The 24,974-nt window shown below is 37.9% G+C and overlaps 3 protein-coding genes across 3 annotated transcripts in view; 1 reads left to right on the top strand and 2 right to left on the bottom strand.

Moving 5' to 3' along the window:
• Nucleotides 1-1,043, bottom strand: part of gfra1a (gdnf family receptor alpha 1a) — a 67,688-nt gene extending 66,645 nt beyond the window's left edge. Inside the window, exon 1 of the mRNA XM_057342812.1 lies at nucleotides 506-1,043. Coding sequence (XP_057198795.1) covers nucleotides 506-545 — 40 coding nt within the window. The 5' untranslated portion in view covers nucleotides 546-1,043. The remainder of the gene's footprint in view (nucleotides 1-505) is intronic.
• Nucleotides 1,044-3,618: 2,575 nt separating this feature from the next.
• The window catches only part of ccdc172 (coiled-coil domain containing 172), a 96,700-nt gene continuing 75,344 nt past the window's right edge, over nucleotides 3,619-24,974 (top strand). Inside the window, exons 1-6 of the mRNA XM_057342719.1 lie at nucleotides 3,619-3,753; nucleotides 3,943-4,028; nucleotides 5,575-5,691; nucleotides 6,399-6,561; nucleotides 8,937-9,038; nucleotides 9,144-9,246. Coding sequence (XP_057198702.1) covers nucleotides 3,675-3,753; nucleotides 3,943-4,028; nucleotides 5,575-5,691; nucleotides 6,399-6,561; nucleotides 8,937-9,038; nucleotides 9,144-9,246 — 650 coding nt within the window. The 5' untranslated portion in view covers nucleotides 3,619-3,674. The remainder of the gene's footprint in view (nucleotides 3,754-3,942; nucleotides 4,029-5,574; nucleotides 5,692-6,398; nucleotides 6,562-8,936; nucleotides 9,039-9,143; nucleotides 9,247-24,974) is intronic.
• si:ch1073-126c3.2 (uncharacterized protein LOC555816 homolog) lies at nucleotides 14,043-17,926 on the bottom strand. Its single transcript, XM_057342720.1, has 6 exons — nucleotides 17,827-17,926; nucleotides 17,629-17,717; nucleotides 17,209-17,323; nucleotides 16,073-16,185; nucleotides 15,269-15,383; nucleotides 14,043-14,948 (listed from the first exon to the last, which is right to left on the bottom strand). The coding sequence occupies exons 1-6, from the start codon at nucleotides 17,876-17,878 to the stop codon at nucleotides 14,752-14,754; spliced, it is 681 nt and encodes a 226-aa protein (XP_057198703.1). The 5' UTR covers nucleotides 17,879-17,926; the 3' UTR covers nucleotides 14,043-14,751.

Genomic DNA, 24,974 nt, shown 5'->3' on the forward strand with positions numbered 1-24,974 from the left:
TAGAAATGATGGACTACTGTAGTATGGACAGAATCGTGTTTTATTTCAATAACCATATAGAGGCCAGCACGCGCACCGCAACTGCAGTTTTTAATTGTTCTAAATCATAACTGTAATTCTAATTAATAAGTGGTTTAAATTAGTTTTCTTTGTATGTAAACGTTTATGATTTGAAAATGTATTGGAAATACAAAGGAAATAGGATTTAACCAATCCAAATGCTTTAAAGATTAAAATATTAAGACATGGAGATTTCAGCAGGCTTAAGTAAAAGACTAGCTGTATTTTAATAGCTCCAATATCAGTTATACCTAAATTCTGATTCTGAAATATAACATGATCATGTAAACCTACGACAGAATCAAAGACTTATGAACTCTTTCGGATGGTTTTATGATCATGTTTCAATGTTAATCACGAGTACTGCGGTCTGTCTATTATCTTATGCTCTTTACTATTTATCTATCAATCAATAACTTAACATGCAAACCGCATTCCAACTTACCCATCAGAGGTAAAATGATGTAAATCGCGGCGATGAACATTGCGTTTTTATCCTTGGGTAACACGAGCTAAGTTTGTTCAAACAAGCAATTTACTGTTTTGACGACAAAAATAATCCTTCTTCATTCAGGTCCATTGAAACATCGCTGTTCAAAATGCACATCCAGAGTCCGTAACCTGGTCCAAAACTGTCACTAAAAGATCTGGGGTGGTTTCTTGGATGAAGTCTCATTGACAATGGAGCAAACAAGCAGAAAATGAGTCGCGAGGCGGCAGAATAAAACTCCAGCTCTTCAGCAGATACGCGCGTGCGACTGAGCGCGCGACAGCACTGTGGCATTCAGTTGCGCTGTAACCCAAACCAAAAAAGCACACGCGACTCTCCCAGTGTACTCTCAGCGCTTCTGTGGGAGACAGAGCTACAGTACAAACACAATCTCTCACCCCAAACAGAGATCTCGTGTTTGTTCTCAGAATACCCAGACCGCATCTGTTTTCTTTTATTATGAGTAATTCCAGAGATGCAATGTTTCTTTTCACTTCAACGGGTGACTGGCTTTAGTGATGTCTTTAGGTTGATGATGCAGAATGCGCTTTTTTTTATCTGCATCGAATTATTGGGGTGGACAAGAATTAAGGAACTTTTTAATATTTTGTCTAATATGAGGCAAATAATTTCTGTAGAAAACGGCGAAAGATCTGTGCATGCGCACACTTGCTATCGGATAACATACGACTCCTTTATCCTTGAAACATTAAGACTATTCTTACAAGTCTCAGTGGAATATTTTGGATGTAAATATCAGCACACTGGAGAAACGGTATGTAAAGCTCTGCATAGTGTCTTTTGTCAACCATGAACGGTCACGTCATCACAATGAAAGTCCAATTCTTGATAGTAACACCCTCTTCTACTTACACATGCGCGCGCGCTGAAGACACTTTTCTCCAAATAAAACGACAACTAACTGCAACATAATTAATCCAAAAGCCTTGTAAATGCGATCACGTTACTGATTTAATTTACCAAACATATACATATTTAAAAAAGGTTACTGACTTAATTTAGCTAAATTAGGATTTTCTTAAAAATTAAGGTAGGCTACCAAAACCATTGTTTTAAATTTCACGTTCACTTTGCAAATAAGGATTCTTTTAAAATGAAGTTTTGCTGAGATAGTTAACAGTGATTAAAGCCTGGTGAAGGACGCCATCTGTTGGTGTGTGCGCCTTACTAATGAAACAAGGTTTCTAAATAGTAGATAGTAAAATTTGTGCTTTATAGACATAATTCGATTTACCATTGAATGATTTAAGAATTAAATTATTAAGTCATATATATACTGTATATATATAAACATTTACACGAGGAAAAATCGAAACCTTATTGACGTTTATCCTTAATGTAACTGGAGCTAAACCAATTGACCAGTTCGATCAACAGTCATGCTGCTCTGGTCTAAATGCACATTTCTGACCTGAGCTCATTTTATTCTAATAAGCGTAAGTGGAGAATAGCCTACATGCCACAGGTGGCAGGGTTCAGATCACGCGCTCAGCCTCAATGGAATTTGTATAAATTTGTACTGTATCATAAATTGATAAAACACACAAGCATAAAGCCGTCTAATTCAGGGGTTTTTGTAGGGCTATGTTGGAGAAAGAGAAGCTAACAAAAAAAAGATGACTGTGTTCAGGGGTATGGCAGGGTGCGATGGGGGTTATGTTGTGGAGGAACTGCAGAGGGCATGGGATGGCGGAAAGTTGTGTAAAAACACAAAAACCTTGCATTAGAGGTATTGTGATACAATTTCATCACTTTCATTAATTTCACGTGAACTGTCCCTTTAATTTTGTGCACAGACCAGAGCTGTCTACTGTACAGCATACGTCATCGAGGTTGTCTCGTTTTAGAGCATTATAAAATTAACATGTATTTCTCTTAAGACGTAATCATTGTAATTTCATTCTTACCTTGAAATGTAATGGTTGCCTTTCTGTAATAAAAACAGAAATAATGACGTATGTGTGTACAAAACGACATTAGGTACATGAATCACGTAAATTACATATTTTCAACTTAAAACGGCGTTTTGTAGTTTGCATCAGTGGATACTGACGATAAACATTTATATTGTTAAAAAACGGTAAGATATTGAATGTTTAGCCTCTAACGTCGTGCGTTGCACTCGAACGTTAGCTGTCTTCTTTGATTTGATTGGTCACCACACCGGCTCTTTAAACACTAACTCCTGACTTCTTACATTTGATTGGCAAATGGCCACCTTATTTTAACATTGAGGTCCACTGCTAGACCGCTGAGCACAAAAGTATGCAGCACCAAAAACTACAGATAGGTTTTCAGGCATTTCTATCACAAATTTTATTTGTGTGGCGTGAGAAAACGGCGAATGCGTGAGGGTTGGCAGCCCATAAGATGCATTCCTGGCTACATTTCTCCCAGGCGATCTGTGCGTATAACAGGAGTTCGCAATTGCAACAATAGGCTAATTATCACCAACTATATGTATCCACATATTGGCTGTCGAATTTTACGTTGCATCTTAGATATCAATATAGCAGGAGCTAGAATAATATAACCAAACCACTTTACCGATTTAGGCATATAATAGAGAATGTAAACTCCAGAAAACATGGCGGTATGAAAAAATAAACAGATACTGCCAAATGGCGGACAGACTGGCGTAAAGCTCTAACGTTAGTGTTGACTAGTGCTATTAACCAGTTGTAAGCTCACAAGTCATGACTGAAGTTTGCTCGCCTCTACAAATAAGTAATGATAACATCTAGTTAACATTACTTTACAGGTAATATCTTTCTTAACCTAATTTAGTGTGCAGCCTAGGGTAAAAAGTAAACAATATCTTTGGGCAAGCCTGCTTACTCCGCGTAACAGTGCAGAACAATACACTAAACGATGGCGACATATCACTACAACAAAAAGCTAAATAAATATGATTTTCTTCGGAGCAACCCACACGACGTTGTTCAGAGAGCGACAGCACGGCGGGAGTTCTAGGCTCATTATTGCGCATGCGCACACTTTGTTAGTAACTTAGCTGCTATTTCTAGATGCGTTTGTTGTTCAGTTGATAAGAATTACTTGTTTATCCGATTTCCACAAAGATTCTCATCGTAATAATCCAACAATGAGTATCGAGTCTCTTTTAGAGCACATTTTACTGACAGAGCAGCAGGTGTCAGAGAATATTAGGCAGCTTCATGAAGGTACGTTAACGTTAAACATACGAGAACTATTGCCGGGGTTTTAGTTTTGACCTTGAAAGCACTTAAATCCAACTTTATTGGAATTATTCATATTATTATTAGTGAGCTTGAAGGAGTGTGTTGAGGCACGTGTCGTATTTACCTTTTTTTGAAAGGTAAGTCATTCAGTCAGTATGTTTTTTTATTCAGTTAACTCCAGCATAAAGACCGCGCAGGACAAAATAAACTCTTCAAGTCAAACACTGGAGAAAGCACAGCGTGAACATGATAAGAAGGTATGGCCAATTTTTCAGTGAATAATATTAGACATATTACTAACAGATTAGTGATTAATTTTGCATTTACTTTCTCTTAAGTGTTATGTTTAATGTAGGCCTCTCTCTGTTCAAAATATTACCACCCAGCTCAGAGGATGTTCACTGTCACTCACTGAAATTATCTGTAAAGAGAGCTGACATACAGTATTAATATCCTTTGGCACTGTGAAAAAGGCATTTCTGTTTCATGATTAAAACACTTCATCTAATGGACAGGATACATTAAGACAGAGTGGATCAATTTTAAGCGGCACAGCAAAATCAATCTAATTTCTTTCAGATTACATTAGTATTATTGTTGAAAACCTTTAGAAATACAATTAACCTGGAAAACATACGGCATACATTTGTTTGATACCAATGTCAGAAGTCAATGAGGAATAGAGGAAATTGATTAAAGAGGTCAATCATTTCTTGGAGATAGACCTCAATAAGTAGACAGTCTAAACCTTGTTGACTTAAAGGCCCCCCATTGTCCACAATAGGATATACCCAATACAAAAATATAATATTCTGAGATAGTCCTCACTGCAGAACACAAGATCCAGGGGGCAAGGTTGGATCCATATCCATGTATAAACTTAGCCCCAATTTGGAGAGTAAGTTGCAAGCCATGGTTGCCAACGTTTGCTCTTATCAATGTCATAATTTAGTGTACGCCTGTAACAAACACAGTTAAATATTCGTTAACCCTAACACGTGTCTAAAAAAAACGCGTGAAAAAAGACAATAGAACGCATTAGAACACATTTTAATTAAAAAAATTGGTCAGAAATGTTTGGATTGTTTTTTCCCTTAATAAATAAAACCATAATTTAAAAACTGCATTTTGTATTTACTCTGGTTTTCTTTGAGTAATATTAAAATTTGTTTGATGATCTGAATCATTTAAGCATGACAAATATGCAAAAAAACAAAAATCAGGAAGGGGCAAATACTTTTTCACAGCACTGTATATTTAAAAAATGTCTTTTACTGGGCTTATCACTTCATCAGCTGGCATTTTGTGGCAAGTTTAGAACATTTAGCACAGGCTCTTTGAATGACCCCAGTAATCCACTCGATGCAGCCAATGTCAAGAAAGACACATCTAATTTTCCTGCGTCATCTGTTTGTTCAGACCAGTGCATCTTGTGTAATTATGAGACATTATTTGCTCGTTTTCTCTGAAGCCAAAGAGTAATTACCTGAAGGATGCTTGATGTCTTTCACACTTGACCAACCTGATAAAAGGAGAGACGCAGAGACCTGAATTCAAAAAGCAATGCTATTCCAATTACAGAATGACCTACAAACAGAATGACATAAGCTCTCCTCAACAAACAGCACTGAAAACCACTGATCCGTCAGATGAGCAACATGCTGCGCTGATGTAATTTCTTTGTGCAGTCTGTTGTCCCGAAGACAAAGTTCTTATGATCTCACAGCGCAAGATCGTGAATAAGATTATTCAGAAGATCTGAATAAGACACTGATAAAATTCACGATTAATCTGTGACTGTAGGCTCAGCTCCTGTCGGAAACCAAGATGCAACTTGATTTAATAACAAAGCGACAAGAGCAACTAGAAAGGCAGAGAGATGAGCTACTGGGACTGCAGAGAGATCTTAGGGAGAAACTGGTATATACATTCACATTGCATACAGATGTTAAAGTTTTTGTATTGCATATCGTTGTGAAAACTGATGTTTTTTTTTCATACCACCACATTAAAAAGACACCGTATTCCTATGCTGAAACAATATTATAATAACCATTGTTAAGAAAATAATTGTCATCACATGGCCTCATGAAATGAGATATGATCTACTTATCACTAGCGTCTTACAATCTGATCCATGTTGTCCTGCTCTGTTTTTAAAGGGATTTTTCACCTGAACATAAAAATTCTGTCATAATTTACTCACCTTCGAGTTGTTCCAAATCTGTATAAATTTCTTTGTTCTGATGAGCACAGAGAAAGATATATGGAAGAATGTTTGTATATAAACAGTTCTTGGTCACCATTGACTACCATAGTAGGAAAAAATACTTTCAATTTTTTTGTTCTGTTGAACACAAAAGAAGATATTTTGAAGAATGTAGGACAGCAAACAGTTCTGGGGCACTTTTGACTACCATTGCAATTTTTCCTACTATGGTAGTCAACGGGGTCCAATAACTGTTTGGTTACAAGCATTCGTCCAAATATATTTCTCTGTCCAACCAAACAAAGCAATTTATACAGGTTTGGAACAAATGTGTAATTCATGACAAAAAAAAACATTTCTGGGTAAATTATCCCTTTAATCTGCATAATAGCATCCTTTCCATTGTTTTGTAATTCAGGACAAATTGAAAAGGGAGTCGTTGGAGGAGCGAGAGAAATTCTTGAAGGAGATGATAACTTTCAATAGTGAATTCAATCTAATGAGAAACAGAAATGTTTTTCTCGCCCAAACCCAATCGAAGATCCAAAGTTTGGAGCAGGAAGCTGAAACTCTAAACAAAGGTATGCTGTTTCTTGTTGGAGATCACACAGGAATAACTCATTTTCTGCACTTTCAGATTAAGCAAGTGTTTGAGATTAGTGTTAACAATGATTGTAACCATTTTGCTGAAACGGCACGATTGTTTCCCAAGTTTGAATGAAAACAAAGCGTTTACTGCATTAAAGTATTTCAGAACACATGCACAAAGTTATCATCGTAGCGCTTGTATTGTTTGTTTAAGTGAAGTCTCGAGCTAGTTGCATTACGTCAGTGTTTCTCAAACTTTTTCTGCCATTCCCCACTTTGAAGGTATGGAAGGGTCTCGAGTAGGCTTGTGCCGGTATCAAATTTCCATGCTGCGATTAATTGATTAAGGTTTCATCGCGGTAAACGGTATTATCGCGGTATTCGATTATATGAGAAATGCAGGTTGAAAATATAAACCAACTTCAGTGTTTTCCTCTTGATAACAACTTTATTTTAAATAATAAAGAGAACCTCAAACATTTAAATATAAATAAAACAACACACAGTAATGATGTATAAAGTGAGTTTATTCAAACAGAATAAAGTGCAAACTGCAAAAGAACAACTTTTGTTAACTGCTTTTAAATATACTTATGTCTGTACAACGCTAGTACTACAATTCATGTTATTATTATTATTATTGTTTGAATAACAAGCCAAGCCAGTGTGTTAACTATTATAGCAAGCTAAACATTTATAAACAGCAAATTCACTCGCACTTTGAGACAGTGTATGACTTTATTGCGCTCCATCAACGTATAATTAAAATAATTATTCTGCCACACTGTCAAATTTCATTACTCGGCTTACTTTTAACCCAAAATATTTCGAAACCTCAGACTTCACCCTTTTAGAAGGGGGATAAATCGTCGGCAGCGTTCCTCCTTCCGCCATGCTTCCTCTCTGTGTGGTACTGTTTACATCAGAGTGCGCACGCGTCTTTTGCTCAGCAGCGCGCGCACACACACACGTAGGCATCTCCACATGGGGAACGGGAGCGTTTAGATCAGAGTGCGCATTCCTACGCAGCGTACACGCAGTGTACTTTTATCCGGTTGATGAAAAATAAACAAACACACGTTCTAAAAAATCGATATATATTCGCGGTATTTGAAATTGCCCGCGATAACAACATCGTGCTAATCCATTACCGCAATTAATCGCATTACCGAATATCGGCAGTTCGGCACATGTCTAGTCTCGAGCCATACCCGTTCCCAATCGCCCCAACAAAATGGTAAACTTGAGGTCCACTGTCTGTCTTGGTTTCGTCTGCTGGTGTTAAATCTTCAGTTTCCAAATCTCTTTTTATTCCATGTCACAAATTTATCCATTGATAATTTTTATACGCACTACTGCCTCAATTTACATTCTGGCGTGAAATCATTCTCGTAGGCTACTATGGTTCCATGTGACATTTTCTTCACAGTCCGATTGTGTTTTAAGTTAGACTTACCATTAAATGTGTCAATGTTTTGAGTGTATGGTCAATAAATAGAGATGGGCACAAAAATGACCACTGTAAAAATGATTCAGTGTCGTAGTAGATTTCATGAAATTAATTGAGTAAACTTTACTTAATACAATTGTGTTCTTGTAAATTAAAATTATAGAAAAAATCTCGGAATTCTAAATGCACAAATTATTGAATTCAACTTAATGGAATCATGTTCAACCCACTTAAACTTGTATAAAGGATCATTACTTCATTATTTTGTAGTGGGACTACATTAATTCTTTATGTTAATTTCCCTAACTGAGCAGTGAATTTAGAGTTCCCAGCGTGCTTTGCAGCGACAGCATTAGGAGAGTCATTTTTGTGAAAAAGTGCTATTTTATGTGCTTTACACTCAAATGAAAGACTTGGTAGTGTTTATTGTCTTTAAGATTTAGAAATTCTGTTTGTATTTTTGAGTTTTGTGGTTACCATCGTTCAGAAGAGTGGTGATTGTGCTTAGGTTATGTTACATGATGTGTGTTTTTTCACTCAGTGAACATTATGGGGCTAATGCCAGTACTGAGACAACTCTCAGCATATTTGCACATCATATATGTTGTTAACAATAATAAATGTTAAACTGAAGTTAAAAAAGATCAAGTTTATCATGTGATGTGCTTAAATAATTTAGGTCATTTTACTTGATTTATTCATGGAATATTGCGTTTAAAATATGCTTTAAAGTACTTACAAATATTTTGTGTAATATTGTTACCATAATTTTTTTAAGTAAATATCCGTGTCATTTTTTGCAGCGAATTTCCTCCCATTCGTCGCGCCCCACTTGTCATGTTTCTATTACCCACCAGTGGGGACCGCCCCACACTTTGAGAAACACTACATAACGTTGTCACTCTTTCTGTTTCTCAGAGATTGAATTGCTGAGACAAAATAACCCTTGGCTGAGCTCCATGGAGGCAGAGAAGAGATCACTAGAAACTGAGCTTCAGGATCTACAATCACAGCTCACAGGTTCCGAAACAACTTTTTGCATTAGTTGCTTTCTAGTCATGATTTAGTTTAGAAATATATCATCATCAAAAATACCTCTCACCCTTGTGTGTACTGTGTGTGCAGATATAGATAAAGATCTGACTGAAGCAGTGACTCTGACAGAGCGTTTGAAGACAGAGAGGCTCATGGTCCGTGAGAAACCCTTAACAGACAGTACCTTTGTCCGGTAAGAAGTTTATGTCTTCGTTAATAAAACGAGCATGTGTTTGACGTGTCTACATCGACATTAATGCACACGCTCAAACGTATGTCAGTGTGCAAGTTAATGTGATTGACTTTTATGTTTCGGAAGTTGTAAGTGTAGATAAAACAAAGTCATCCGTGTACACGATGCTGTAGATGAGTTTTCCCCTTTTCACGCACCTCTCCCTTCACCTGACACCCCACCTCATTTAAATAATGCTGTGTTAGGCCCATCCTAATTAATTAAGTCTTTGATATGTTGCTTACTATGTCCGGTCCAGAGTTGGATAAACAGATAAAACCCGCCAAAACAATGCCCAACTAGTTGATGATGACAGAAGAGGGATCAATAGTTGGCCTGTCTCAGGAAGAAATCTCTTCCGCTGGGGTGTGTAAATCATATAGGAGGTTAGTGTGTTGAGCACAGACCAGACTCACAAATCTTCCTCATTAATAGCAGAGACTGCATAAGCCCACAGGATGTGCTGAGGATAAGGCTTTTGGGACTGTGAAGGAGAGCTCAGCATATAGTCATTCTTCTCTTGTGTAGTCATGAATCACTCTCTTAAACACATCCCCTCACCTTGCAGAGGGCAAATTTCCCCGAATATATCGTCTGGTATTGATCACATGTCAGTTTAAGTAAACATTGTCTGTCTTGCAAATTAAAACATTTTGGTAAAGTTGACTTGTCTGAATCGGTTTTACACTGGAAACCTATTTAGCTGGAACACAAATGGGTTTTCAAAGAAACATTAAATTTCCATCAACTCCCGAAAATTTATATGAAAAATTGACTCTTTTTCTGTTGGTAATTCACAGCGCTTGGAAAATGTCATTATTTCTTTTGAAGCAGTGTTTCAGTCAAAAATAGCTAATGTCTAACGTTGCTTGTTGAATTATGTCAGTATATGCAAAGTCATGCGCTATTGTTTAATTCTGGTAAGTCGTCTAAGTGATTTCTGTGCAGTCAAGATTTATGGATTTTTCAGACTTTTATTGAATCAGATGATTTGTTTGAGCATTGGACAGCATGTTGCGTGTTTGTTCTTGCTTACATAGTTAGTAAGGACGACAATAGATTATTATACAAGCATATACAACTAGGGCTGGGCGATATGGCAAAAAAGTAAACTCTATAGTTTTTTTCTATATTGATCGATAACAATATTTATTTCGATATATATTTAATTAAAAAACTGTATTTAAAATCATTGTAGCGAGGAATACATAACGCTGCAATAATGTCTTGCTCGAGTAGTGGGATTCATTCAATGCATTCAGTGAACCTTAGTCTTTCAAAAAGACATCTCACATAAACTGTAGTACATTTCTTTAATCATGCAAGCATCTTACATACAAGGTTCAATATTTTAATGTGCACACAAACTCACTTCATTACATCTCTGATCTGTACAGGGCAGCGCTGGTTTGTTTCATAACCACCAGCTCATGTTATCAGATATGTTACCGATGGATATAAAAACGTTTGTGCTTGAGTTTCGAAGTAACTCGCTTGCAATTGCGCCTCAAGTTTGTTTTGTTTAAACGGCGATTGCGGGAAAAAAATAAGACACTTGATAAACCGCGTGATGACAACTCGAGGTTAGTTTCACCTTTGTTTCCGCTTCCAGTAATGTTTTCCTCCTCATGTCGAGTTTTCTTTGCCAAGTGCAGTTTGAAATGGACTTTGTACTTTGACGCGCATGATAAAAGCTGCACGCTGACTGACAATTGTTGCGTTTATTTCTGCGTTCTGTTAGACTGTAAGATTAATCCATATCGAGTCAAAATGCCAATAGTTTATCATCGTTTTTGAAATACATTCTATCGCGATTCGATATGATATCGTTTATCGGCACAGCCCTATATACAACTACAGTGTACACTTTGATCGATAGATTTTGACCCTGCTAGTTTTAGATTAGGACTGTCTTGTGACCGATGATTTGTTTACTGTTTACCTTTTGTAAGTGTGTACTTGTTTGACCTACATTATAAGTTATTATTGTGGTGTATATTCAGATTTTAAGACAACCCCCTACATTTTGAGGACATGCCAAGTCAAGTCCTTGTAATTCAAAATAAAAAAGCAGAACGTTTTCTGTGATGGTTAGGTTTAGGGGTAAGGGGATATAATATACAGTTTGTGTTGTATAAAAACCATTATGCTTATGGAATGTCCCTGTAACCCGCCTATACCAATGTGTGTGCGTGTGCGTGTGTTCGTATGGTTTAGACTCAAGAAAGAACTGGAGTTATATAAAGAAGATGAACTTCTGTTTCTACAAGATGCCCTCAGCTCTGAGATTCAGTCTCTGTGACTGGTACTGTAACTGTTTAATACTCTTTTTAAGTGAACCCAAAATGATTACTGGTCTGTCTTAGTTTCACTGTTAGGCCAGTTATATCCCAATAGCTGAAACTCTGAGGAAGTGCTTTTGCGATGTTAAAAAGCAAAAATAGATAAGACAGATTAAACAGACCTCTTGTGTTGAGCTGTGTAAGCAGACTAAGCACTGGCTAATAGGAATACGTTTTGTACCCTGCAATATAAATAAGATAATAGTAGAAAAAATGATTTAAATTAAGTTATTTTTGTTTGTTCTTTGCAGAAATTGTCACAGAATGGCATTTTATGTTAGGACTGCATGTTTGAGTCGAACTTCCAGATATGCAGAGGAATGCTTCAACGTGATTTTACATTGCACTTTTTACATTGGTAAAAAATAGATTTTGTAAGTTTGACATTGCACCTTAAGCTACAGGAGGACAGTTGGTAAATGTTTTCTATAGAAAAGAAAGTAGACAAGTTATTGTTAATAAATATATAAAATAATAATAAGTAATAAATACCTGTCACTGATAGTCACTGATTCTGTTTGTCATGTTCATGGGTCAATACCACTTGTGTTTAAAATACTGACAACACTGTCATCTAGTGGTCCTATTGCAACAAAACATCTTGAATAAAACACTGGATGGAACAAGCTTGCTTCAAAGAAATTGACATTTATCCATGTTCACTAAGTAAAAATGTTTTTCTAAATGAAATGCAGGCATTTTCCATCTGTAAAGAGTATTACTGAATCCGAATAATTTCTCAACATTCTCAATAGTTTCTCCTTTACTGTCCTACAGCAGGCCGGTGGTTACATTGGCTTTAAATGTTTGATTGGTGAGGTTTGATGACTAGTGTACTGTACATCTTCTGGTAAGCGGATCTCTCTGATTCTCATCTGCAGTCTGTGGTAGATTATTCCTGTTTTACATAAATTCTCTGAATACCCATTAGTAATTGGAGCTTACTTTCTTCGTTGTGTTAAGGTGATTAATTGGATAAAGTTGCTAAGAGAAACATAATTAATGCTTGAAGGTTTTTAACACCCTGGTCCAACAATTAGGACAACAATATGTTTCTCTCCACACATAACCAAAGGCTTTGTCATGACTGTCACAGGACCAAGAAAAACATGACTAAGTGAGACAGAGCCATGACAGAAGCCCCTCCTTTAATGAGCACCTCCAGGTGCTCACCAAGGGGTAGACGGACGAGACAAGACAGACTGGGTGACAGACAGGACAAGGCAAAACAAAGAAAATAATATCAGGGGCAAACAAGACAGGATAACCACAGGACTAGGGTGGGATAACAAAAACAATAAACAAGGGAGGGGAGGGGGGAACAACAAGGTTCATGGGGGGAACAGTTTTAAACCCCCGGCTGCGCTCGAGGGCGCGGAGTCCTGGGGGATTCTGTGGGGGAAGTCCTGGGGGGGACCACCGATTTGAGCGTCGGCGGGACAAGGCTGAGACCCGGCTGGAAGGCCGGCTGGACAGGGCTTGATGCCGGCAGGAAGGGCGGCTGGACAGGGCTTGATGCCGGCAGGAAGGTCGGCTGGACAGGGCTTGATGCCGGCTGGAAGGCCGGCTGGACAGGGCTTGACGCCGGCTGCACCGGGCTGGCTCCCGGCTGCACCGGGCTGGACGCCGGCTGGGATGCCGGCTGGATCACCGGACTGGATCACCGGACTGGGCACGACACTGGACACCAGACTGGACGCCGGCTGCACCGGACTGGGACGAGGCCCGCGCTGCCCGCCGCTGCCTCTTTCTTCAGCCGAGCCACCCGCCTGGTGGTCGGCTGAAGAAAGGATGTGATGGGTATGGCTGGCTCCGGCTGGGACTCCTCGGAGGTGGACCCCCAGGACTCACGTCTCCCCCGCTAAACACCAAGGCTGACTGGTGGCGAGGCAGCAGGGGGTGAGGAGAGCGGTGTGGCGATGCCTATAACCCCGATCTGCAGGGTCTGACCCTCCTATATGGCGGCCAGCGGAGATGAGTGGTAGTGTCGTGTTGAGACCCTGGACTCCGGTCGGTTCATGACGTACCGCCACACGACATCGAAGTCCAGCGGACTCAACGACCGCATCTCCGCCCGCGACAGGGGGTCCCTGAGACCGGCATTAAAAAGCACCGCCACCTCCTCCTCCCCGAAGACATCCTCCTCTGCGGCATCCAGGAACCTATCCAGATAGTCCTCGATGTCATCGTTCCCCTGACGAATGCCGCAGAGGAGGCGAGCCTGGTGGGACCGTCTCGTGCCCATGCTGCCTACTGGGTTCGTAGTTGGCTCGTGTATTCTGTCACGAATGATGAGGGAACAGAAGAACCCAAGCGCAGGCAGATGAGGGGTTAACACAACAGGAATATTTATTAAATAACCAAAAACGAAACAAAAACCCGCGATGGGGTAAACTTAACAAAACAAGAAAAATGAACAGGACGAAGACTGATTTACACTAAACAACGCTAAACATAACTGGACAAAACTAAACTAAAAACTTACTAAACTTGACGGAGACTTTAAACAGGAACACAAGCATGAAACAACAAGAAAGCTCAGGAGACATGGAACGTATCGAACGCAATACAGGAGCACAAGACAATGAAACATGAGAACATCTTATAGGGAAGACAAACGAGGGATAACGAGCGAGGGCAGGTGGGAAACATTAGACACGGAAGGAAAGCAATACATGAAACCAGAGGGGCGGGGCCAATGACAAGACACTGGAGAGAACGCATATTATTGTCAAAAGGACAACAATATGTCTCTCTCCACACATAAACAAAGGCTTTGTCATGACTGTCACAGGACCAAGAAAAACATGACTAAGTGAGACAGAGCCATGACAATCTATACTTTACTTTGAAGATACATTATTTTGCTATAGCATTTGCATTGTTATTGAATGAATGTGGTTGCCTTTGTATTGTAGTAGCATTGCTTTAGTGCTTTGCATTTTGTCTTGACACACTGTTAATTTGATTATTTAATTTTTATTGGTAATGGTAAGTAAGTGTTAATTTCCTTAAATGCTCTTTTTCAAGCCACATATAGTTTCATAAAACCAGATGTTGTTCTACATGTTGAATCATTCATTATTTTTTAATGTGGAACACTTTTGGATCTCTTCATTTCCTCTTATTTCTGGTTCTGACCACAGATAAGGCAGGTGGAATTAAAGGATGTTAATCCTTTAAATCTAAAGACCTTAATAAGCTCTGAACGAAAGATGTTTGTGATATTCCTTATTAGTTGTTCATTGCTCTTTGTCTTGTGACAGTCCTTGCCCTCAGGAAAGAAGGCAGACGGGGCGCCAGCCACCGTTATGTGAGACTCTGCAGAGAGAAAAATGTGTGTAAAAATGTGATAGCTGTTCTCATTTCAGCATGTTGTGCATGATCTCTATATGCTTTCCCCTCTCGCTTTAGTGATAGAATAGGGCCTTTGGGACTCCACAGCATTTCAACACATCTTTATTTAAAATTCTGATGTTATGGCTCTGGTTGTCAAGAAATGCTGTGTAACAGAGTATCAGTTAAGTTGAATGGTAAGTGTCATATTTGGAGAGGTCTACAGTAGAGAATGTATGGTGAACGTCATTATGTATAGCAACAAACTGAAATGGATTTGCATCTGAGATGAATTTAGAACTCACTAGTGCAGTCAGCCAGCCTGTTGCCACCTATGTACTGTGTTGTCCATTTGTGTTGGGAAGCAGCGCCGCATTTCTCGTACAGTCTTGATCTTCTTATGAGGTTGAAATCATAACCCTGTTTGATTGAATTTTTAGGAAAGACATTTCGTTTAATTCTCGGGACAATGATGTGTGTAGCTGTTTAATAAATTGTAACATTTTTCTGGATTTTGAAGCTTTGTGTCAATAACTAGGTTTGTCCACTGGGAGGTGCTGATGAATCAGTAGGTGTGTTCATGTGTCCCAACGTACTTTTAAAGCATTTAACTTGCATTTCAGACCTTATTTTCGATTAATGGCATAATGTTTTACTTTCAGAAAATTCTTACATTTGCATGACATTGTATTCTACAATATAAACTGTGCACTTTGGTTGTAATGTACCTGGAGGATGGATTTGCACACTAAGCTGCTTGACATTTTATAATAAGCTAATACTTTAATATACTATTTTGTATGTATTTTTGTGTCTGACTCTGTTCCACTCTTAATGAAAGACTAGGATAATATGTGATTATTTGAATAGAAAAAAACTTGTTTGCATATTGTTTTTTTAAATATGCCTTAGGGCTGCACGGTCATGGGTAAAATGTTAATCGCGATTATTTTGCTCAAAATTTTAATTACGGTTAATAAATCGTTATCACGGTTAAAATACCGTGCAGCCCTAATATGCCTTGTGGAAAATAAATGCTTATAAACATACAATGTGCCTTGAGAAATTGCAATAGCAGTTTACGCAAGTTAGACCAAAGCGCAGCTTACCGCATTGCACATTGGTTTACAGTAGATGTTATTCTCAGCAGACACACACAGCAGGCCTCCATCCCTGGGCACTACTGGAACAGAACAGTTTGCTGGCAGTAACCTCAATAACTCTGCAAAGTAAGGAACATCTGTTCAGTACTAATATTATCAAACCCATTCTCATCAATTTGCGTATAAATAACATGTGCTGTTGCAATATCGTGTAATACGTACGGCAAATTTAATTATGCGTGCATACAATACGCCAATTTTTGCGTGCATATGATATGCCAATTTTAGTGTGCATGCACATGGCTCCAGACTGAGCATTAAATGGTCGAAACGACCAAAAATATTAATTTGTGAGTGATATTTTTGCGGAAATTGCCACTGCCGACCACACACAAATTTATTCATTTGAAAATTAAATGCAGCTTTTTCCCACACGCTCCACGCCAGTGACCTGCTCTCCGTGTCTTTACAAAAACACTAGGTGCACTAAATGGACTGACATTTGGAGCTGCAGTTGCGGCATTACGCCACAATGGAGCCGCTGTTTAGTTATCAGCACAGTGAGGTGCTGAAGAGTTGCATTAAAGGGATAGATCTCCCAAAAACTCCAATTTGCTGTTTATTTACTCACCCCAAGGCCATCTGGGATGTAGGTGACTTTTTTCTTGAGTAGAACCATAAAGAAGATTGTTTGGTAAATCCGAATATAGGAGCCAATGATTTTTTGTCTGGAGCCCTGGTGCATTTTAAATGACAATTTGTCCTATTAACCTGCACCCTAACTTAAACCCTAAACCTAATGTTAGCATGCGTGCATATTATAACATCTACCCAAACCCTAAACCTAATGGTATTATTTTAATTATTTAAATGTTTCATTTTCATGTAATTTCTAAAATAGATGCTCTCCACCGAATGGAACTCTGGGGTATGTATTACACGATATTGCAACACAGTGTATTATTTATACGCAGATCGGTGAAAATGGGTAGAATATAGAGAAATGTTTAAGCTCTGTTTAATAAACTCACATTGATGTCTTACAGTCATGTACATGTATTAGCCTATATTGCATACTTGGACGCCATACTAAACTTGCCAGGCATAATGACAATGGTTTTATAATTTAGCAGCTGTTTTACCAGTGTTTTGTTGTTTCTGGATAATTTCAGTCAACGTGAGTAGCTGGTTAAAAAAATCTGCATTTTGGTGTGTTGTCCACTTTTCAGATGTAGCTTCCAAGCAGTCTTTTGTGTTCTGGATATAGAGAGATGCGTGTAAAATTAAGTAAACCTTCAGAGTAGCATTTTCACTGTAATCATTGTGATGCTGGGCATTTGTCAAGTAAGTACACTATGGTATGACGGCAAAAAAATTGAAAACAAACTGTTAATAAATTCTTTTATATTATTAATATTTATATTAAGCCTATAAAATAAAACACCTCTCTCTTAAAAGAGATTTATTCTCCTTGTTAGTTTTTTTCTACATTTTTGCTGTCACAACATAGGACACATTTATTTGTAAACTTGATAAACTAACTGTAGATAAAATGCTGATACCTGAAGTTGTTTATGAAGCTGGTCAAAAGAGAAATCAGCGGAGGAGCAAGAGGATTTGCCCTGGCCTTGAGACTCAGTAAAGAGAAATGCTGTCGAAGAGCCATAAATACATCTCAAATAAAGATGCTTCACAGAGAGATTAGAATCAAATCACTAGAGATTTCTCATGCATGCACTCTGTAAAGAAACGGAGCTTACCAAAGACCAAGAAAAGTTGCTTCCATGTTTTGCTCATTGTTGTAGCTTTCATGATGATGATCTGTATGATACTTAACTCTTAATCTTCATTTTACGGGAAATCGTTTTGTTGCGTCATATGTACTTTCAGTGTGTTGACCAAGTTGCAACACACCAGTCTTAAGCAAACTTTGATAGAAATGCTAGATTTTTTTGGAAATTCTGTAACTGTTCTCATAGCTGTTTATTAATCTCAGTAACCCGTTATTGAACATGTTCATTGAACATTATTGAACAGTTAAAATTGTGCTATTTCTTTCTTTGGTAACATGCACTTTACAATAAGATTGTGTTTGTTAAGATTAGTAAATGATGCATTAACAAACATTAACTAGCAATGAGCAATAGGCTATACTGTAGTTTTCCAGCATAAATGTCTTAATGGTTTTGTGTCCATATACAATGGAAGTCATTGGGGTCCAGTGAGTGTTGTTTAGTTGCCAATGTTTTTCAAAATATATTTGATACAAAAAAGTGACACGTATAAGTCAAGTGAAAAAAACAACAACTTATTATACACGAGAAGTGTTTATAAAATTAATTTATATCAAGTCCTTAAATCATAGTTTACAGATCCTATTGTAGGTGCATGTGTTGACATTTTCTGCATTAATGTTTATTAGGAGCGAGTTCTGTTTATTAGTGTGATGTCGGCTGTAAAAGCATGGAACACTTGTCAAACAATTCACTAGAGGGAGCACTGCTTTTTGACTCATGAATATTCACTCTGGAAATCTACCTAGACATTAAATCATGCCTCAAAGGACTGCTCGCTCAAACAAATTAAATCATAATAATGACTTTCTCCTCTAATTGCTCATTTGTTTAATGTGAGGATTAATTATTGCAGTACACATTGATGACAAATGCTTTAACTAAACTCATTCCATTTGATTGTGAAGTCTTTTAGTTCATTGTATCTTTGAGTGAGAATGTGCTTTTAATGAGAGCTCTCTTGTTGGAGTCTAAGAGGTTCATAAAGGGGAAGATAGTGTTACAAAGATTTCCTATCCTGTTCTTTAAGCATATCTGCACAAAAGCGGCTTAAACACAGCTTTGCATTACTAAGCATTTAATACCAAGCCAGGGGACTGCCAGCTAGGAGTAGTTCTTTTCTGTCTTGTGTTACAAACCTTCACTGTTCATTTAGTCAAGTTACTGTTCGTAACTTTGTTGAAGTAGTTTATGACACTTATTATGCCGATGTAATGCTTACTCAAATAATTGGAGTGATTTGACAATTCAGAAACAGTAGCATTCAAACTAAATGATTTTTATGTATAAGACAAAATGCAAATGTACCTGCTTGAAACATTGGACAAATATATTTTCCTAGTTTTAATCACTAAATCAGAGTTTTTATCAGTCAGAGGCAATCAGCTGCGTGAGCCTGGCAGAGAGACAAATGTGAATGCGTTTTAGTTGTTGTGTTAGGACAGCTGCTGCTTGAACCGGTTCACACACGCGCCGCCAGATAATGTTTCTATAACAATGTGGCAGAAATGTGCTTGAAGTTTTGTTGTAGTCACGTTTCAGTCTTGAACGTGGAAAATGATTTAAAAATGCTATGAGAAAAGGATTTTAGGTGATGGCTGGCTGTGTTCAGAGACGCTTGGTAGTCGCAGAGCCGTTGAGAGAGAGAGAGTCGCAAAAACGGAAGTTCTAAAATTCCACGTGTCACGTGATTCATGGAGCCTTCAGATAGTTCCAGGAAGTTATGTTTTCTCTTTAAATGTTTCTGTCATTTTTTTTATTCATTAAGTGACTTTTAAACGAGTTAAAAGTTAACCTCAGTTGGTCTGTTTAGCTGCAGCTCCATGCGTTACTAGTAACTTCCGGGAACTATTGAGAGGCTTCATGAAGCGCCATTGCTGTGAAAAAACTGTTTCATTGGAGTCAACGGAGTTGACACAACTCTCTCTCTCAATGGCTCTCGGTAGTCGGACAACATGTTCTCTGTCTGAATGTCTGAATTTGGAGACCTGGGGCCTGTGCCAACTTGCTTGTCACATCTGAAACCAACTGCTTAATAACTTAGATTGTTTATACTAATGGGAGTCCAAGGGGCATTTAGAGACGAATATTTAAAAACGTTTTAAATAGTGATGGTAAATGATTCTGTCATCCTGCCAAGGAATGTGAAAATAGTGCTTGTAAAACTCATTTATACCGTAAATTTTTGATGTGTTTACCATAAAAATACTTTTGTTCAGAGTTAGAAATGAAGCCAGGATTTTCAATATTGAGCCTTTGACCATTACTGTGTATTTCCCTAAGTCATTCTGTCCATATGCTGTTCTGCCTGTCATGAGTATGTGAGTTATAGTTTTAATTTAGATTTTTACACAGCTGTAAAGGGAACTATTTTAGTAAACAGTAACAGCTCATAAAAGTGCCAGAATGGAGGAGAATCCTTAAAATTGAGGTTTGTCTCTGCTTAATGTTATAAGAAGTAAACACTCAAGAAATATGTTGTGACAGACAACACATAAAAATATACTAGAGTGATATTATCATTTTTTAAACAAGCATTTTAGACAAACATCTGTTGTACTCTTTAATCTTCTGCCTTAGTTTGAGCAATTTATAATAATTCAAGTGAAATAGCAAATATTATTGTGGCTTTTATTCACAATATTTTTGGCAATTGTTTATCTACCAATAAAAAATGTTGCAAATTGCTGGTCTGGCTGCATTTGAGTATCTATCCAGTTGAAGCATAGTGTTTAACACATCAGGTACAAAGGAATGATATTCTCTGTGTGGAGAAAAGTCAGTAGAGCCTGGTTAATACCTGAGGGTTTATAGAGCAATGAAGATGAAAGATGGATTGGCAGCGAGTTGTCAGACTGGAAGACATTGTTTTGGAATAGTGCAAGAAAGTGGAGAGATTCATGTGGGGTAGATATAGTGATCCATTCCATGTTTTATGTTCACGCATGGGCGTCGCTAGCACAATTTATTCGGGGCTCTAGCCTGGCTAGCTCTATCTAGGCCTGAAAATATAATAATAGGAATTCAGTAACTGGACGTTTAAAATTTGCTGCTGACGCTGTGTACACGATGTTGACTGCAGCCTCTCTCCCACACGCGCCGAGTCTGACACACACACAGGCACGCACGCACGCACACACACCACGTGACTGATCCTTGAGCAAATGCTTCCCATCAGCGTGCGAATCTTATGTCTTTCAGGCTTATTGCTTGAATGGAAAAATATGTCAAAATGTCTATCGAGTTTTTTTAAACACAATCGCGTATGAAGTAAACAAACAGTTTTTGGGAGAAACTTTTTGGGACATGTATCACTGGATCCGCGCTTTACCGCAAGTCGTAAAGTGCCAGCAGCTCAGTCACACCAGCAGTTATCAGGCCACTGGCTGTTTGTGTTTACTTAAAAATGTACTTTAAAACCTTTCATTTTTTATTTATATTAGGTTAAGCATTATCAATTATAGTTATTAAGTATTTCTATTCATATAAATACTTTTAGTATTTAAGTAATTAAAGTTGTAAAAAACATTACAAATATTTACACAATTTACAACAAGGAAAAAAATGGACTGACTGTTAATTTCATGCATTATTATAGCTTATAAACGTGAAATACCATATGCTTTTTTTTGCTCAAGTCAAGTCTCGAAGATACTCTGTGATGATTCCACCATCAAAACAATGAACAGGAAAAATACATGGATAAAAGAATCATAAAGAACTTTGAAAAGTCCACAAGAGAATGAAGTGCAGTAGACATAAGTAGCTAGACATAAAAATGGGTCAGATGTAAAAGTTACATATGATTATTTTTTTGTTTGATAATATATTGCATAAATGTGTTCATGCAAAGCATATTTTCCTTGAGAAGAATAAATTTAAATGTATGTGATTATTTTGTGTCTGCTAATAAACTATATTGCATAAAAAAGTTAATGCAAAGCGTATTTTCCTTGAAAAAAATACCCCTACCAACCCAATCCAAGTTCCCTACATTAGCCCCTAATGTTTTAGGCTCAGCCGCTGATGGTTTTATATCCTAGATACGCCCCTGTGTTCGCGTATGTGTACGCTGGAAGAGTCGAGAAAGAAAAGGAAATAAAAGTGAAGATTTAAAAGGGATTATAAGAATAGAGGGGTTGGCTAATAGTTTGCTTGAAGCAGTATACTCAATGGAGAACTTTGTGTGCTTGGAAATTTGGAATGGACGGAGCATACGGAGCATATAAGGCCAATCATTTTTATAAAGGGTCCCTGGCAGTAATCTGTCCAATACTCCCCACAGCTGGAACCCCTCTCTGATGTATGCTTTGATAGAGAGGCTCAAGGGCATTGGTATTAGGGATTAGACTAATCGACTAGTCATTTAAATGATAAGCTCCTACTAGTCGACATTGAAAATAACAATCGATTACACAAATAAATTACACAAAATGTTATAATTTAAATGACTTTCATTTTAATGTTTCGTTTAAAAACCTTTTAAATTACATTCTAAAACAATATATTTGAAAAAAAAAACCTATATATATATATATATATATATTTAACTGTATATATTTTTTATATAGTATAACTATTTACAAAATAACTATTTAGCTTTTTGAATTATTCTTACGTCTAGTATTAATATTGTGTAACATTTTTTTTTACATTCTTATGTATATATTTACATATATTTTTTTTACATTCACATTATTTTACATTTTACAATTATTTAACTTTAGACAGCATTCACAGCATTAACTTTCTGCTCATTTTAGAGAATTCTGTCACAAACTCATCCATGTCCAGTCCATGTGTTATTGCCTTTTCATGAGCTAAAAGTACGTTTTTTTCCTCTCATGAAGCATTGTTCGGCAGAAGGGTGTCAAAACCGTCACCTGTTGGGTAAACCGCTAATATTTGATGTAACGGGTGTAATAATTATTCATGTGTTATTTGGGGTTAGGGTGCAGGTCGGGAAATAATACAAGCGGGTGGAACGCGGATCCAGTAGCCAGACTCACCTGAGCTGGTGCGGGTGCTGTTTGGGTCGCGGCATTTTTGTCAAACTGGTGCCGAATTAAATTAGTGCTGCTGTCGGATGTCGGGTCGGGTGTTCTTTTAATTACTGTGGCTGCAGGTTTATCAAACAGGACCCGTGCAGGACTCGCAGAGTTGCTGAGAGAGAGTCGCAGTGAATGCCAAGTCCGTTCACTGCAATGGAACAGTTTTTTCACAGCAACTGCGGTTCACAGATCCTCTCTCTCAAAGGCTCTGGGTGGAGACAGGGTGGGCAAAGCTTCTGATAAGGTGCTTCTGATAAGGTGCTGATAAGCCCACCCTGTCCCCCCGTGGAGGCAGGCCTGTGCGTATACTGGGTTCTTATAGACGCCTTTCCTTTTAGTAAACATTGTGACACATTTTGGTGGGTGGAGCTTAGCTGGAGGCAGAAAGATCCCTCTGACCACATTACTAATGCTAGCGAAAAAAATCGGATTAAACTTGAACATGTAATGTCACTCACTGTCTAGGACCGCAATTGTTTTTTTTAAAAGTTTACTTTAACGCAAGGAATCTGGCCGACCTGTACGCGCTCACTCAATGGATCCAGAGATGAACTGACTAGATTACCTCCAGTTAAGTAGCCTGACATCTACACCTACCAGACAGAGAAACCAAGTGTTTACAGTAAAGATTGAACTGAGAGCGTATACGTCTATAGATGCCTGCGTGTGCTAACAGTGGCAAACGTTAGCAAATGCATTTACTTGAACACAAACCTGATACATAACACGAGCCTTCTCACTGTTCCCTCTCCCTTTATACTAATACACTTGTGACAACTAAAGAAAAAGAGATGACAAACAGTTTCTTTTATGTTTAGTTTCTGGCCGATAGTTAACTGCTAGTTGTATAACTAACAAAGTTAGCGAGCATACGCTATGCATTCAAAAGTTAACGCTATGTGAAAAATAACATTGTTCCCCTGTTTATGATTTAGGCATACGTGAGATATTTTTAGACACATACCAACAAAAGACAGTAGTTTTTTAATCTTAGGTTACTGTTATGAAGTGAAATGCGAGCATGTTTAATGATCGTTCGGTTCAGTCCACTAGTTTTATTGTGTTTAACTACAGCTGTCAACAGTTTTTTTGTTTGACAATGGCAGGGGTATGTGTTAAAATATCAAATTGGAGACTGTATTCTGTCGATTGTGGCACTAAACAACAACACAGCAAGATGATATTTTAAACTCCTTATGTAGCCGAATCTGTGCTGGTTTGTATTGGCCGCTTCCAGTTTTCCCTTTGTTTTGCCTCAAGCTAGTATGCGTAACGTCAGCGAGAAAGGGGTCTAGCCATCATGCGGAAATGCGGATGGAAGCGGAATGCAGGCATAAAACGTAAAAGTAGATAATGCTCATATTGACCGTTTAACCGTTAACTGATCGTTAAAATTTTGACCAGTTAATACTATAAGTTAAAAGATTTAAAAGGTATGTTTATTTTAAGTTTAATAATATTAATAATAAAAATAATTTAATAATACGTTTTTAAATGACTATTAAATCGTACATGTTTTTAGTTTTCTGTATGGTGAAAGAAAAACATGCTAAGCACTAACTCACGGAGCATGCAGACGTGTGCGACTAGGTGTAAATGCCCTCCGAAACGTTTTATTAAAATCCGATCACGCAAATCACTCGCAAGACACGTGTAATTAATCTGATTGTTGAGGCCACCTTTGTCAGGGCTTTACGCCTCCAAATGGAGTGCCACTGCCAGCCTTGCTCAAGTTCTTTGTTTTAAATGTAGACACGGGACAATCGCGCTCACAATGCGCTGTGACATTTTCTGTCTTCCCGGTGTGTCTACGGCTCAGCAAAGCTCATAGCGGAGCTACTGCAAGGGAATTTCGGTGCTAGCCATCATTATCTCATGGATGCTTAGCATCGGCTGCCCGTGCGCTTTGGAGAAGAAAACGGCGCGACCGGTGGTTTCCCTGCCTTCTTTTAGACGTGACGTAAAAATACGAATGTGAAATATGAATAAGTAAAAAATAATGTTTGTATTTTGGGTGGTATAGCAGATCAGATTTATATATGTTTAGCTAAGACTGGCTGGTGG

The sequence above is a fragment of the Triplophysa rosa genome, linkage group LG9, assembly GCF_024868665.1.
Source record: "Triplophysa rosa linkage group LG9, Trosa_1v2, whole genome shotgun sequence".
NCBI lineage: Eukaryota > Metazoa > Chordata > Actinopteri > Cypriniformes > Nemacheilidae > Triplophysa > Triplophysa rosa.